Source organism: Syngnathus scovelli, chromosome 4, assembly GCF_024217435.2.
Source record: "Syngnathus scovelli strain Florida chromosome 4, RoL_Ssco_1.2, whole genome shotgun sequence".
Classification (NCBI taxonomy): domain Eukaryota; kingdom Metazoa; phylum Chordata; class Actinopteri; order Syngnathiformes; family Syngnathidae; genus Syngnathus; species Syngnathus scovelli.
This window is the reverse complement of record NC_090850.1, coordinates 19,540,138-19,555,448: the sequence shown is the minus strand read 5'-3', so window position 1 is coordinate 19,555,448 and position 15,311 is coordinate 19,540,138. Positions and strand designations below refer to the sequence as shown.

Here is a 15,311-nt window from a genome sequence, read left to right as displayed (position 1 = left end):
TTTGATTCTTTTAAACCGATGACCTCTTCAAATGTATTGTAATCATGACTTTTATAACTCCAATGTCTCCAAAGCAAGATCTTTAACAAATGAATAGCATCCCCCCCTTTTTTTACTTATTAGTTTAGCAATCCCGCAAGCTCGGGACTTATGTATCACTGTAGACTGTTTGGCCTTGGTCCCAGTTTGCAAAAAGCTTTTTACTGGCAAGAAACTGAGGTGCTGATCCCAATCTGCTATCCAGCAAGAATCCGGACAAGGCTTTTCATACACTAAAAAGAGAGAAAAGAGGCCGTTAAAGGGAGCAGAAGGGCCTTGACTGTCTCGTTCGCTGCGTAACATCTCTGCCCAACTCGGACCGCATTGTCCCGCATTCACCTCTGCGGTGTCCCAGTGATAGATGGTTCCATGCTCATACGGCCAATGAGGAGTACGCAAGCATATGTAGCCTCTTCCTGACTCTGAAAGGAAGTAGGTGGTTTAGCCATTAGGGCCAACTGGATCCACACCCCTTTTATTATGTGACTCAGGACAAAAAAAAGCCTTGTAAGAAATAGGCCGGTGAATTTTTATGTGATTTTTGTGGGCCCCCAGTGGGACAACGACCCGGCAACAGATTTGCCTTTTCTTCTCTTGTGGCCCCGAAAAAGAGAGTGCCACAATAGCCTGGGAGTTCTGCTCCATTTGATCCTGTGGAAAGCATATGTCCATTCTAAGCGACTTGTATTCTGGACGCAAGATGGACTGCTTTTGGGGCCATAGAAAGGCTCTCTGCCCACTTGACTGTGTTACAATGCCTTCAAAGAAAATCACTTGACAGGACTCTTCCCTTTTTGGGAGTGTCTTCATCCTTCCCCCCCCCAAAGCCAACCACCCATCCAGCCCCTTTTCACTTCAAACATGTTACTCTGATGTTGCAGACACATTTTTCTAATGTTTTACACTCCATATAACCTGCTGTGTATGGTGAAAGCTATTTTTGCCCTGTGACATTATTGATGGGGGGCAACAACACTGCATGGGCGAGTGCAGCACAAAGGCCTTTCGTTACAAGGACATATCAACACCTTGCATTTTGTTCATTTAGAAGACATTGTATTTTTTAATGACAACAATTCTAATGAGTCAGGCAAACATCCCCAATTTACACAATAATACAAAAATAAAATCCAAAACTAAATGGGTGTTTTATTTAAACTGTGCTTGAGTAATAAAGTTAGCCAGGAACGAGAAATAATTTAATCGTGACTAGAAGTATTGTTTTGTTTTGTTTTCCTCCACAATGGAAAATAATTAATGGTTGAAATATGAACCTTCTAAAATCATGTGACAGCAAGCAAATGCTACACACCAACCTCTGTAATGCCACAGAACAGTCACTGCACTTATTTTTCTTCCCGGGCTTAATACCATTTTGCCACCAGTGGAGAGTTTGCCCTTAGGAGCAAAGTTACTCAACAGTGGTGTGCCACAAACACGCACAGATAACTCGTCCGGACGACGACCTGGTCTGACAGGATCACAGGTTGCCAGTTGTTTGTTTGTGAGCCGTAGCTTTTTTTTTTCCTCCTTGGCGAAGCACCAAATGCCCCCCCAGCAATATTGGGCTCTTGTATTAGAAAGCAAGAAGAGATTGAGACAGGGAAGAGGTTGCCAAGCTGGCGTGGCTCTGTAAAATCAGATATCATTGCGGTTGAGCTTGTCAAATATATCCGTTGACGGTTTAGAGCAAGCTCGTTTGAACTTGAAGCTTTGGTGTTTGGCCAAAATCACCACATCATTTTGACGAAAAATAAAATATTAATTCATATAATGAAGAACTAATGTCAGTCACTACCCAAAACTTTAAGGTTTCAAAATTCATTTGTGAGGTTTACTACTATTTTTCCTCTAATACTCTTGATCCAAGATTCCAGACCATGTCTATGTTTTGCTATTTGGTGGTCAGTATATTTGAAGTCTTGGTGTCAGTCGACTAATGCATTTCCAAGGCTATTAACAGTCCCCCAAAAACTGTAGGAACATTTTTTTTTTTAAAAAACCTGTCTAGTTTAAAACCATTTTTGATAGGCACGCCATAAAGACGGAATTTTACCTTTTGATAATCGTAGTTGCTGCCTAATGAGCCTAGCCTGACTTTGTGGTTGTTTACATATACCTTGCTTGGATAGACTAGCCATGTTTATGTCGGTCTTTAGTAAAATAGACAGGATTGTTTTTAATGCTTGGAGTCCCAAACATCTGAGCTGCCTAGGTCCTGTTTGCCCTCTGGTTCACCTGAGGATGTGTCCTGGGTTGAGTGGACCTGTGTGGTCAGCTTTTGGTTCGAGGGTGTGGAGGCTTGAGGACAGCTACTGCCATCAGGGGGTAAACACACAGAAGGAGGGGTTTGAATTTAGTCGACGCGGTAAGAAAGACAAATTAATGTTGTCTGCTCTGTGCTGACTGATGCCAGGCTTGACCAACAAACAAACAGTGGCCTGGCTAAATAACCGAGGGATCAGCCTGAGGGTAAACCCGAGGGTCCCTTTCAACACTGTGGTCATTTTAGCACACATGTATTCATCTAGGAAAACACAATAAAATCTGTTTTTCGGTCAGACTTGTGGTAACTTAGTATTGGCGATGTATATCATCAAGTTTGTAGATCTAATTCTGTGGTGTACCGATATAAACATACAGAAATCAAAGACAGCTAAGTATTGCCCACAAAGGCCTAAACTGAACATACTAAAAACATTCTTCGATTTATTTTGTGGGTTACTTGAAGCAGCTCTTGGCAAAATAACCACAGAAGTTGTGTGTTGTTGGGTTTGCCTTAAATGACTAGTGTCTAACTACTGTCGAGGTGCCCTTGAGCAATTTCTTTAAGTTCATAACAGATCTTAAATCCTACATAAGTCTGTGCTGCAGGGCCCCAGTGTCGATGAATTTTCTAACCTGTCACCCATCCCTGGAGGATGTTTTGAACCAAAGTTAGTCATCATTGGCGGAGAGTCACAATCACTCTTTTCATCCGGTCACTCTAATATTTGGTGTCTCCTCAAAGTCAAATGTAATCACTCAAGGAGACACTTTATTTTAGGACACCTGTCTTGGAAAAGATGTAAGCACATTATACCGTCTGTGAATCACACCGCTCTCCTTTGGAAACACACACAAACAATCAAACCTTTCTTCAGTGGGAATTAAGACAGACAGGTAGATTGTCACCAAAAAAGGCAAAAAATAGTGTCCCCTTGCATTGTGGGTGTTTTTTTTTTTTTTTAAGCTAGCTAAGAAGCCTCTCCAGGCGGGTGACTGTTAATGGGAAAAAATGAATGCACTTGACTGGTGGATATGACGGGAAGCGAGTGCTCTTAACAAGGCATCACAGTCAGTCAGAGTTACAGATCCATCACTTTCACAGGCGGCTTGGAGAAGGCCCCCGACGTTTTTAACGGATATTCAAAGAGCCAGAAGAGTCTGTGAAGGATCGAAGGAGGGGTGGGTGGAAGAGAGGATTTGACTGTGGCTGACAGCGCCGCATTTAATTTAGACTGCCAGATCCTTTTTCATTTGACTCCCCCTCAACCGGCTTAAAAGCGACGGAGGACTTTTGCAGGCGAAGGTTTGCCAGGATGCCTCCGATTAGCGCTGATGTGCCACGTCACACTTTTAAGCCAGCCCGTAATTCATGTTCAACAGGGGGATACTCGTACATTACACTGTGCTGTGCGAGGCCGTGATTAATTGACTCACGCTTTAATATTGGATGTAATTTGCCCGTCCTCTGATGTGAAACTGACTGAAATGCCAGACTTACTATGCGACGCCGCCAGCCTGCGGCTGTCGCAGTAGACACTCGGCCCACAACGCAATCTCGAATCCCGAACAAAATCCAATTTGAAACCTGCAATTTACGTTTCATTTTATTTTTCATTGATGTATTTATATCATTAGGTGTCAACAACCCACAATCAAACATCAAAAACAAAATACAAGCACTATTGACAAAACAATTGACATTAATTACAAAAACCCCAAACACCCAAAAGTGTCAGCAGAACAACAACAAAAATTGGAGTTTGCAAATGTTGCAAACTGACTTTCAACTGTATTTTATGTATGTTTAATTTTGTTTTAATATGAAATGATCTGAACATTTGGAATCATTCTCAAAATATGTGGACACATTCTAAAAAAATATTTAACATATTCAAATGTGTCAACTTCTCTCCCAAAATGTTCTGTTCCGAGTTTCTGGTGGGGGTTTTTCAAATCTTAAAGATTTTGTGTCCGTTTCTATTTTTTTTTTACAGTGCACTCTTTCAAACATGCTTTACATAACTTTTCTTCATCCATGGAGGCACAACATAAAACATTTGTCCAAAATGTTCAAGGGTCTCCTATTTGTTCTTTTTGCCTTTCAGACTATGCTGTTCTTGGCTAAAGTAGAGGAGGATGGCCAAGCAAGTGAGGTCAGGAGAGAAATGGCAGAGACGCTCCTGTCTGCATTGATAGACAGACACCAGCAGAGGCAGACGTGGAGAGACAGGTAACGCATACGGAAAATTAGTAAAGTAAATCATCGACTCTGGCTGAATAGTTCTCATGTATCAAAAATTATTTTGGCAAAAATCCAGACCATAATTTTCCCAAACTGTAATCCATATAAAATAATCCTATCAGTCTATTTTGAAACAAATAATGAATTTCCTTTTGTGGATTCTGGACACGTATACATGTTTGATGTTTTTGTTTGTACTCCCTGGGCCTGGCACCTATCACAGCTCACGTGTGTCCTGGATAAATCTGTTCACTTCCTTCCCTCTTGATAAGAGTGTAGAGAGCACCACGCTGGTCATGGCTTCAGATAAAGAATGGCCACACTTGCGGAAAACACACATGCACTGATTGTTGTTTTAGCTGTTGCTTCTCACCACTCCGAGTCTTGTATAAACTAACGACGGTCACATATGATTACCCTGCTTATTGTCTTGCTCAGACTTGACCCCCGTGTCAAACACATACACGCACATCCCCAAACACAAACCTCAAATAGACACAGTCCAGAACCCCCCAAAAAAAGATTTTAAACCAGAAAGTATTTAGAGAAAAAGAAAAAACATTTTAGCTTCTGAAAAATGACACACAAGGCCCTAGTCTTCTCTCGATGGCCGTCTGTTTTGGACGTGTCACCCCCAGTTGACCCGAAAAGGTCTCCCGGTCCAGATGAGTCTTGTAAACAAGCTGTTTCCACACACCTTGCTTGGCCGCGTCGACGCCCACGACTCTGATGGTGCATTCCAAGACGCGAGTGCTGAAAGCTAGAAGCCATCCCAACGCCATCTGCCTAGTCACCCGTCCCCCACCCACCAGCCCAAACATCAGCCCTGTCTCCCCTGCCAAACTTACCACACTAGATTAGAATTGAATAGAATAAAATTAGCCTTTATTAGGCCCATAATAGAGAAATTCTAATCACTACTAATTATCTTTATTTTATATATATATATATATTTACAAATAATGGGAACAGCAATGTTGCACCCCTTCCCAAGCTATGTTGCATTTAAGTAATATTGGGGTACACCACTTTGCCCAGAGGTAGCAAGTCCTTTTTCGTTTTCTTGAATGCATCATTTGATGCTGACATGCAATATCATCACAGCCCCGTACAGGAAACGCTCCATCCTTGTCAGCGAGGGCAGACATACGTTTACTCTACCCACAGTGAAAGAGTGATTAGATTAGTTTTCAAGGAGGTCAAGCGCCCCCCACACAATGTGTTTGAACTCCAGCTGCTCCCGATATCTCCTCTCCCCCTTTACACACGTTGACCCCCCACCCCACACCCCACCCTCCGCCCCTCCCTCCCTCCCAACCACCACCACCACTTGCCAAAAAGCCAGGGGTCATCCTTTCAAGTGGCTGTCAACAGATAGCATTTACACAAAACTAAACACATGGCTGGGTGCAATGTTAAGTGAGACGTACTGGTACTGATTAGAGATTGCCAGCTTGATGGAATGCAAATTTAAAGTACTTTTTTTCCCCCTTTACATCTATTTTCATAAAACAAAAAAAAAACTCCCATATAGCAATTTCAACAAAATACATGAATGAAATGTTCTCAGGGGGTTTTACAAGGAAGGTAAGTTTCTCACTTTTTTTTTTCTCGAGTAACTCGGTCCAAAGAAGTTAAGCTATCTTTCTATATTTATTTATTCTCTTGAGTTTCCTTTGGTAACATGGTTTTCCCCAAAGTGCACCGTTAATTCTGTGATAGATGCCGCCCTCCGCATCCCGTTTCGGTAAATGGCCTCATTGAGCTCACTGGAAATTGATGTATTATCTGTTGTGTGTGTGTTTGTGTGTATGTGCAAGTGTGTGTGTGCTGTTTGTGACTAGAAATAGCAGAGCGGGTGAATTACATATTGTAGAGCAAGACGTAATATCCAGGGAACAGGGAAAGCTGGATCAGAAATGGCATATCCAAATGTCATGTGAAAAATTAGCATTCAATATGCCAGGTGCTCAAAATTACCACTTCCTGTCTACATGCAGATAAAAATAAATAAGGATTCATTATCTAAATGATGACAATAGGTCATGTTTTAGAAAGTTTAATTAATAATTTCGGTGTCAGGTTCGTCATAAACGAATAGCAACTCCCTCAAACAACACTAACTCAACACGTAGCCATTAATGTCTAGACAGCTAGTAACAAAAGTGAATATACTCGTGAGTGAAAATTAGGCTCGGGTTTTCTCTCGTCATGTGTTAGTGTCACGTCTCAGGTGTGAATGACGAGCGGGTGTGTTAAATGCGTTATCACACTCTCTAACTGGGCGCTGGTGGTTCAGTATGGCACCTCATGGTAAAGAACTGAAAGGTCTGAAAAAAATGGCCGCTCATGCCCGACACAAAGCATCAGGTTGTGTCGAGTGGCTAAAACCCGCTCCCGTTTGTCTTGTTGATTCTTTCGAGGATGTTGTGTTTTGTCCGAGTCCACCAATCTTGAACCTATACAGCGAGGTCACCTCAAACCAATGCTCCCAAAGAACCCAAAGGTCGGGCATCACCACAAAAAACAAAGCAAAGTGCTTTGTCACAGCGGGCGGACAAACACCGAGGGGAACAGCTGCGAGTTTTGTACTGACCATGCAAACTGCTGTAGGCTTTGTAAGGTCATTATACGATAATGAAAATCATTACAGAATTACATGGGGGTTTAGGACATGAGAGCAGCGGGGAAAAGGGGAGGGGAGGGGCCCACATTGGGTTTGATAAATGGACTGTGAAGGTGCCCATCTGGCTCCTCTCTGTAGCTTTTTCTTCCTGCTCTTTTATCCACTCTCGTCCTTTACTAGCCCTATTTCACCGCCCGCCTCTGTTCTCCCGAGGGCCACTCTTTAAAAGAGAGCAGGCCTCCAGTGAAAGATTAACAGAGTGCAAACCCACCTCGCCTCCGTGCTGGAGAAAAGAGTGGGTGTGTGATGGAGGGGTTGTGTGTGGGGGTGACAGGCGGAGGTGTTTATGAGCCAAGTGGCGGCGTTTGCGCCTGACTTGGCAAACTTGGTCCTCCCATCCTTCAGCCATGAGAAAAGACAGCAGATGACCTTTGGCGCTGGAAACAGTTGGACCCGGATATGTGAATAAAGACATCGCAGTGGTCATTTTCGGCTCAGCGCTCAGTAATGACACCTCTAAATCGTGACATCAATGCATCATTGTTCCTTTTTTTTATGCGTGTCAAACAATGGTCATCTAAACCGAGTCGATCATTTGTGGAGTTCTAAATGTGCAAAAAGTTGCATTTAATGGAATTCTACAAGGTTGTATCCACAATTGAACATCTGCCAGTCCTTGTGTTGCCGCTTAGTTTTGGGTGTTTCATTTGCGTTTTTTTTTTCGGGAGGTGTGAAGTCTGACCTTGTAGCAAGCCAATGCAAATAGAGGCCCAAAAAAACTATGCTAGGCTAGAATTAGTTTTGTTTGTGACTGTCAGCAGTCAACCAAAAGTTTTTTTCTAGTCTTATAAATTCAATATTCTGAATTGTGCATAGTTATGAATGTTGGTCTACATGTGCCCTAAAACTCCTGGCCAAACTCCAGGCTGGAATTGCGCTACAGAAAATGGATGGATGCATTTGACTAAATATGCGACCTGACAATTTTCCCCAAGAGAGCGCCAGAGCACAATACTGTTGTCTCTATTATTCGCAACCAAAGATTTTATAAACCGATGACCCCACGTTGTACCGTTTAAGACGCCATCAGCTGATCTGGTCAAAAGAAGGTCCGCATCCCTCCCAGCTGCACTCATCACTCAGCTGTCCGGCTTGACCCCTGAGCTTTATGTTTCCTGCCATTGTCATCCCCTCTTGTCCTCACCTGGACAGGGTACGGCTCCATAAAAGACTTGGTCTGTCATCAAAAGCTGGGGGTCACCAGGGGCCAGCGAGGGGCCGTAGTGTCGACGTTAAAGCCGTGCCCGGTCGGGGATGACCCTCACTAGTGTCGTATCACCCCTGAGGGGATGCTTAGAGACCCTGCGAGGCGGGGAGGGCGATGGGAAGAGAGACCTCCATTGGCTCACACTTCATTCCTGGAGTGGTGACATGTCTTTTGTGTTGTTCCTTTCAAAACTCTGCCTCCATTGCAACGCAGGGGTTGGACAAAGACTTGGGAGACAATAGAGATGCCCCTGTCCCTGTTGGGATTTGCAGGACTTGTCAGTGTCGTGTCCACAATTAAGATGCACAGCCTTATCTAATGTGGCTAGTGTCGGCCTTTAAAGAGCTACAGTGTCTTTGCTGTAAAGCCATCAAATGATTCATTGTCTTCTTAGACTGTGGAACAAAACCCCTTCCTGCTTGACTTCCAAGTTCTCACCCAAAAGTGTGCAAATGTTTTGCATCTAATTTGTCCACTTCTATTTCAGACATGTCTTTGTGGCCATCGTAGCCCACAACCGTTTGCAAGGTGCACTCGATGGTAAATTATGGATTCTTATGCCCCCCCATATTCTGTCCTGACCTCAGTTCAGCCTCACAGCTTCTGCTTCCGAAGAACTAGTAGTCCTCCCTATTGTTTCCAGGCTGGAAAGTACACCTGAATATGTGTCAGTCTTTTAGGAATGCACGTTCCATCGTTTGCTGCTGACATACTCAGTCCATGCGCACAAACAAGTCAGTAATTTTGGAGTTGTGTAACGCAAGTTATGTTGTGAATCATGATTTTTTTTTCGTACTGTGTAAGTACATGTGTTCACTTGTTGCATGGTCAAAGCAATGGAAGGAATAATTGTGACCCTCATGTTTGTTTCCTTGCATCTGAGTCATGAGAAGAGCTGCAATGCCATGTGGGAGTAAAAACGCCACTAAACGTGCCACAGATATTTAAAAAGCCTTCCTGCGCAGACGCTCACCCATTAAGCTATTTTTTTTATTATTATATATGGAAACAGGATTTTGCATTTGCGGTGACGAGTGAGGCAGAAGGAACTGGTTTACGCTTGTTTTACGGGTAGTTGGGGAAAATAAGAACATTCTTGGTGGTTAAAGCCAACATCCCAGAGAGCTGATAGAATATCATTGGGTCAGGGTGTGTGGTTGGCAATGTGCAACAAATGGCAGGAGTGAGTGCAGCGCTTTTGAGGTAATGGGCGTGTGTGTTCTACCATAAAGAAGCCATACACGTTCTTATGGCGGCCCTTGTTAACTCCAAAAATTGTGTTCCCATGCATTCCTCTATTATGACTTTGGTAGATTTTTTGGTCTGACTCTCTTAATAACAAACACATTTTATTCTTGTGATAAAATTTGGTTGTAGAATGTTTTTAATGTTAAACCCGCCCCCCACATTTGAATTGTTCATCATAGATTTTATTACTAAATTGTTCGTTTTTGCTGTTTTGCTATATAATGAACTAAAGTCGTGTCCTATAAACGCATATCCACACGTGAGACACAAGTGCCACATGTTCATCGCCTCCCTTTTGCCCCTCTCCCATCTTACCTGGCGATAAACACACACACACGTGCACACACACTTTCCCTCTCTTTAATTATAACCTACAGCGCGGGAGCGCTTCATTTCATAGGTAGCATATTGTCTCTTCAAAGCTGGCAGGCAGGTCATAAATTATCCTGAAGGTGAGGATGGAAGTTGGAGGAGATAGTTATGAAAATTTCATCTGTCTGCCGTAGCGGCCGCAGCTGCTCCTGTCACCAGCCGTGCACTGGAGAAATTACACAGGGGGCAGTATCGCAGTGTATGTGTTGTTAATGTGTGTGTCTCATGTAAATACGTTGTGTACATGTGAAAAGTAGAAACACTTAGTGTTGTGCTCCGTTTTTGTTTGCGTGTGGGGGCAACGTGTGTAGTGAGTCTGCTAGGTAAGAACGACCTGTCAATGTAGGGAACATCTCTGCCGTCCCTGTCACCTTAGGGTCTTGAAGCAGGGGGGGGTTGTGGGTCTGGGACTTGGCGAGACGTGGCACAAGCTCACGGGGCAGTCCCCAAGCTGTCTGTGTTCATTACCTCGAAGAAAATGGGATGCGGCCGGCAGGAGGCCAGACCTTTAGTGGCCACTGACTGTGATCATCTGCCGCTTCACAAGTGTGCACATGCGACCACGTGTGTTTTGAGTTTGATACACACTAAAAGAAATTTGAATAAATATAATATTCATAAAGTAATTGTTTACGGCAGGTAAATTAATATTTATATAAAAAATGCATAATAAATGACAAATATTCATAAAAAAATAGCAACTAGACAAAGCAGTTAAAAATAAATCTGAACAAATGCATGCATAAAAAAATAAAAATTACACATTTTAATAATAATGACTAAATATTCAGGTCAGGAACGGTACATTTGGCCCCAGCATGGTTGAAAAACTTGGGTCATAGGCATGCTCATGCCAACTTGTGTAACTGCATGCATGAAGGAGTAGGACCAAAAAAAAAGTACACTGGTGGCACATGACAGCCCCATGTGTTCATATAATTATATTTTACAGTAAAATTGTTTTGACTTGTATAACAGCTGTTGAGCATCAATCCAAGTGCCCAAAAATGTTTCGGAGCCCAATAAAGACTTGGCCTTCTGCTGTGGCACTTTCGTGACACAACAGCTCCTCAGCCATTCCGAGTGGCAATTAGCGAGAGAATAAAGAGAAGAAAAACACAATAAAAGTCCCCCTCCCCGCTTGCCCACCACCCCCTTCCCCAATGCCAATCTGCCAGTCCCTGCAAAAATTCTATTAGGAGCAAAGTCCAAAGCTGTTAATTACAATTCTAACTAGCTCGCCTCCTGACGAATGGATGGCGATGTCGGATAAAGGGGATATCAGCGATTTCACTTCCTCGTACAAAGGCTCCCTCTGAAATGGGTCATCAATCCCGCAGTGATAAATGTCTGCTGGAGTAATGACTCTCTTATCGGCGGCGGATTACTGCAGATATTTGTAATTAGTGTTGCCACACAAGTCCCCGACAGATGTTTTTGCAGGCGGCATAATATTGAAACCTCGCTTTGTTGCTAAATGAGAACTTTGTGGGAATAATAGGGCTGCTTACAGCCATTGTCGTACTAGAGCCGGAGGACTCGGAGACCGTTTGGTCTGTGGGAAAACGTCTTCGACTACTAAGGCCGATGGTCACGTGACTCCGTTAGCCTTGTTAACTTAAAAGGTCTACTATTTTCAACTGTAGGTTGTACTTGTAAGCTCTTTGTCCAAATGAACATACCTCATAGCTGATCTCAAATAAATAAATAAATAAATAAATAAATAGTTAAATAAATAAATAGTTAAATAAATAGTTAAATAAATAAATATATAAATAAAAATATTTTGGATACAGCCAAAATATTTTTTACAAGACCTTTGTGTCTAGATTCCATGTTGGTTTTGTGTTCCATAATCAAAATACACACCCACCAATGCCCAACTCAACCTACCTACCTCCAGACACATGCAAAGACCCCCTGCCTCCGACAGACGTTTAAGCAGATGCAGCCAGAGCCAGTAATGGCAGGTGATTATAAGCGGCACACGTGCCAAACTAATTAAACCCCTGGGTTGACAGCAGCATTTGGTACCCCCGGCATCCTGGCAGCGCAGGCATTAAGATAATTGTAGCAGCAGCACAATTCACCTGCGAGAATGCGGCCAACGCGGTCATTTATATTTTAGCTGGAAGTTGATACAGAAGCCGTTCCGTTGAATCACATGACGTGTGCGGTAAACCATGTAAACAGCTGGGCCCTGCCCCGATTAGACAATGTTTTTATATATTCCACTGACATTGATCAATATGCTCTGGGCACAAGTTTGTACATGAGCGTCATCTCCTGGTAATACTAATTCTTGATGACATGTACCGACTGGATCATATCTGATTGTTTTCCACTAGATTCAAACGCATCCCAAATTATTGTTTAAAGAACAGTGGACACGCAACATATTGACACTTATTGTGATTGTTTTACTTCAGGGTGTACACATGCTGTGTACATCGTACAGTCCATTAAACATGCCGATAAAACCGAACTTCATAACCTTCTGCTTAATTTTAAAGTAATGAGAAAGGGTCGCAGTGAGACAAGGGCAGTGGCACTCTTGAAGTCCTCTCACTTCCCAGGTCGTCACTTCTCCAGCTGGTAGAAGGGACGCCCTCAGTGCTCCTCTTAAAGGTCACGTTTGTGCCATGAGGACACCCACCTGCGCACATTCTGTGCATGGCTACACGTATGGCTTTCATACACACACCTGGACTGTTAAGTAAGTTGTGGTACATTCCTGCAGTTGTGTGGAAACTAGTCAGACTGATTCATGTGATGGCCCGGCGCTATGCAGCAGGTGTGGCCTGGCCCAGGTGCACTGTTGCCGCGTCGCACTCTCAAGGTGTGTGCGCTCTAGGTGAAAGGTACATGTGATACACTGTCGGGTATTGTGACGTTATGCGAGGAATGTGAGAAGCCTCGGCGTGCGCTGTCAGATTTATGCGCTGCGGTTGAGCAGTGTCGTTGAGGATTCCAGATAACCTTTGTGGGTGTGTTCTCATGCTGGTAATCAATGGAGCGTGTTCGTTATGTCTGTTTTCCCACACGGCGGCCATGTTGGAATTTTTACCTGCATAATATATTGTAATGGTTTTACATTAAAGCATTAGTTGTTGCGCTCTGGAGTGGTTTAGCTCCTACTTAACAGGCAGGGATTTTTGTGTCCTGCTTTGCCCTTCCCCTTTGGTGTTCCACAGGGTTCTACTTTGGGGCTCCTGCTTTTTTCCCACTGTATTTACTCCCACTAGGTTTTATTTTAACAAAACATATTTTCTTCTACTGCTACGCGGATGACAGTCAGATTTTAGTTCTGCTGAGCTAAAATGTTTTTTTGTTTTTTATTAAGTCCACTTTTGTCCAGTCTTGAAGAAATCAAAGCCTCTTTAATTCTAATGAAAATAAAATCTGTTATGGGTAATTTCAGATAAAAGAACTGATTGTCTTCCACGTTAAAACTTGGCACATAACAGTAATACAGCTGTGAAGCCTTCGGTTTCATACTAAGCTTGACACCTTGTCATCTTTTGGCAGCCATTTGAACCCTCAAGTGCAAATGGATGTGTCACTGACAACACTGCGACAAATCTTTGTGGCTGCAGAAAGACAGCATTTATACGGTGACCTCTTTTTTTTCTCCCCTGCCCATATCCCCATCATCACTAGATATATCTCACATTGTCGACGTGTTAATGAGAACAGACTCGGCAGCGGCGCTCGCAGATGCCTATCAAAGGGCAGAAAACAAAAAGAGAGTGTAAGTAAATACAGACTGTAATTAGTATGACAAGGCTGAAAGACGAGATAACACAGGGCGGACCGCTTCCAGGGTCTTTTTTTTTTTATATTTAATTTTTTTCTTCTAGAAACCCACATTTGCACTTGCAGGCTGGGAACAAATCTAAAGGTTTTAATCAGCTTGCTACAGCACATAATGAGGAGCCACTAAGCCGCAGCTATCCGCCGCCATCGGCCACTTACACTCGTGTCTTCAAAGAGTTTCAGCCTCTTTTTACGCTGTGCATTCAAACTTAACAAGTCTGTTATCTTACGGCAAGAGACCTGCAGTACTGTGTCATTAAATGTGTTGTTTTAGTGATTCTGTAATGACCACGTATGACTAGAATGTCAGTGGAGCCCAGACCTCCACCCAAGCTGTGGAAAAATACATGTAATTTAGCAAGCTACCTGGATTGAGTGAATTCCAGGAATTACCATTTTTTTTACCATTCATGGCTATATAATTTCTCAACTAGTAATAAATATTTTGTCAAAAGTATGCATTGTATTTACATTTAAAAGCTAGAATAGTATTTTTTTAATTAAACAGTCAAAATGATAAAATAGTTTATTATTATTATTATTAAAAAAGCTAAACACAATATTTTTATATATCTAAATTTTTGTCATTTGCAAAAAACATTTCACTTAACAGCTAGTTGCCTATACTGCGTAGCATTTGTTTCAGATGAACAGAAGTCAAGGACTGGGTGAATGGTGTCAATTGCCGATGGCTTACTTTTACAAGGAGGTTAGATGGTTTATTTACTTTCATTTTGGTTTGTATACAGTAAATGTAAGCGAAGCATTCCCAGACGTGCAGCAACCTGAATGGGTGAGCGCCATTTACTCAGCCGCTTCATCTGGGAAAACATATGGTGCCATTTGGAGGCCCAGACTGGTGCACGCTGTTCTTCTGTAATTAGACTGGCCCGGCAGAGCAGCTACACAAGTGCCCGGTGATAGCGGCGAGCTATGCAGTGTGTAAGCGCATCACCATGTAGCACGTACGGGGGCCAAGCGCACACATCCTGTTAACAAAATGTCCAACAACTTTGACACAACAACTTTGGCAGCCCGCACATGTTCGCTGCGGGCAATGCATAGGGAAAACATGCGCGGGACCTTTATTTAATCTATTTACTGACATCTGAGGCAGCAATTTGGAACGGAAGTGCTTTCTCGTCACATTTTATACTCTGAGTCATTTAAAAAAAAAAAGTCAAGACAATATACAAAGGAGCGGTATTGTATACAGTAAATGTCAAACCGACACTCGTAGAATGTCACATTTAATGGCCTCGTTATGTGCCGCCTAAAATAATTTTAAAAAAAGGACAACTCCCAGGTAGTCACGTTTCTAAAGATACTCATAATAGAGGAAAACTAGTTTTGATACTAATTACCTTTCTTTTTTTAATTGTCTTTGACGTCGTGACAAGGTGGGGAGGGGGGGGAGCAGCTTGTGTGTGGAG

The 15,311-nt window shown here is 42.8% G+C and overlaps 1 protein-coding gene across 2 annotated transcripts in view; it reads left to right on the top strand.

Moving 5' to 3' along the window:
• fto (FTO alpha-ketoglutarate dependent dioxygenase) overlaps nucleotides 1-15,311 on the top strand; it is a 96,463-nt gene that overhangs the window by 39,097 nt on the left and 42,055 nt on the right. For both annotated transcript variants that reach the window (XM_049717228.1, XM_049717229.1), the window contains exon 8: nucleotides 4,413-4,537. In XM_049717228.1, the coding sequence (XP_049573185.1) occupies nucleotides 4,413-4,537 (125 nt within the window). The remainder of the gene's footprint in view (nucleotides 1-4,412; nucleotides 4,538-15,311) is intronic.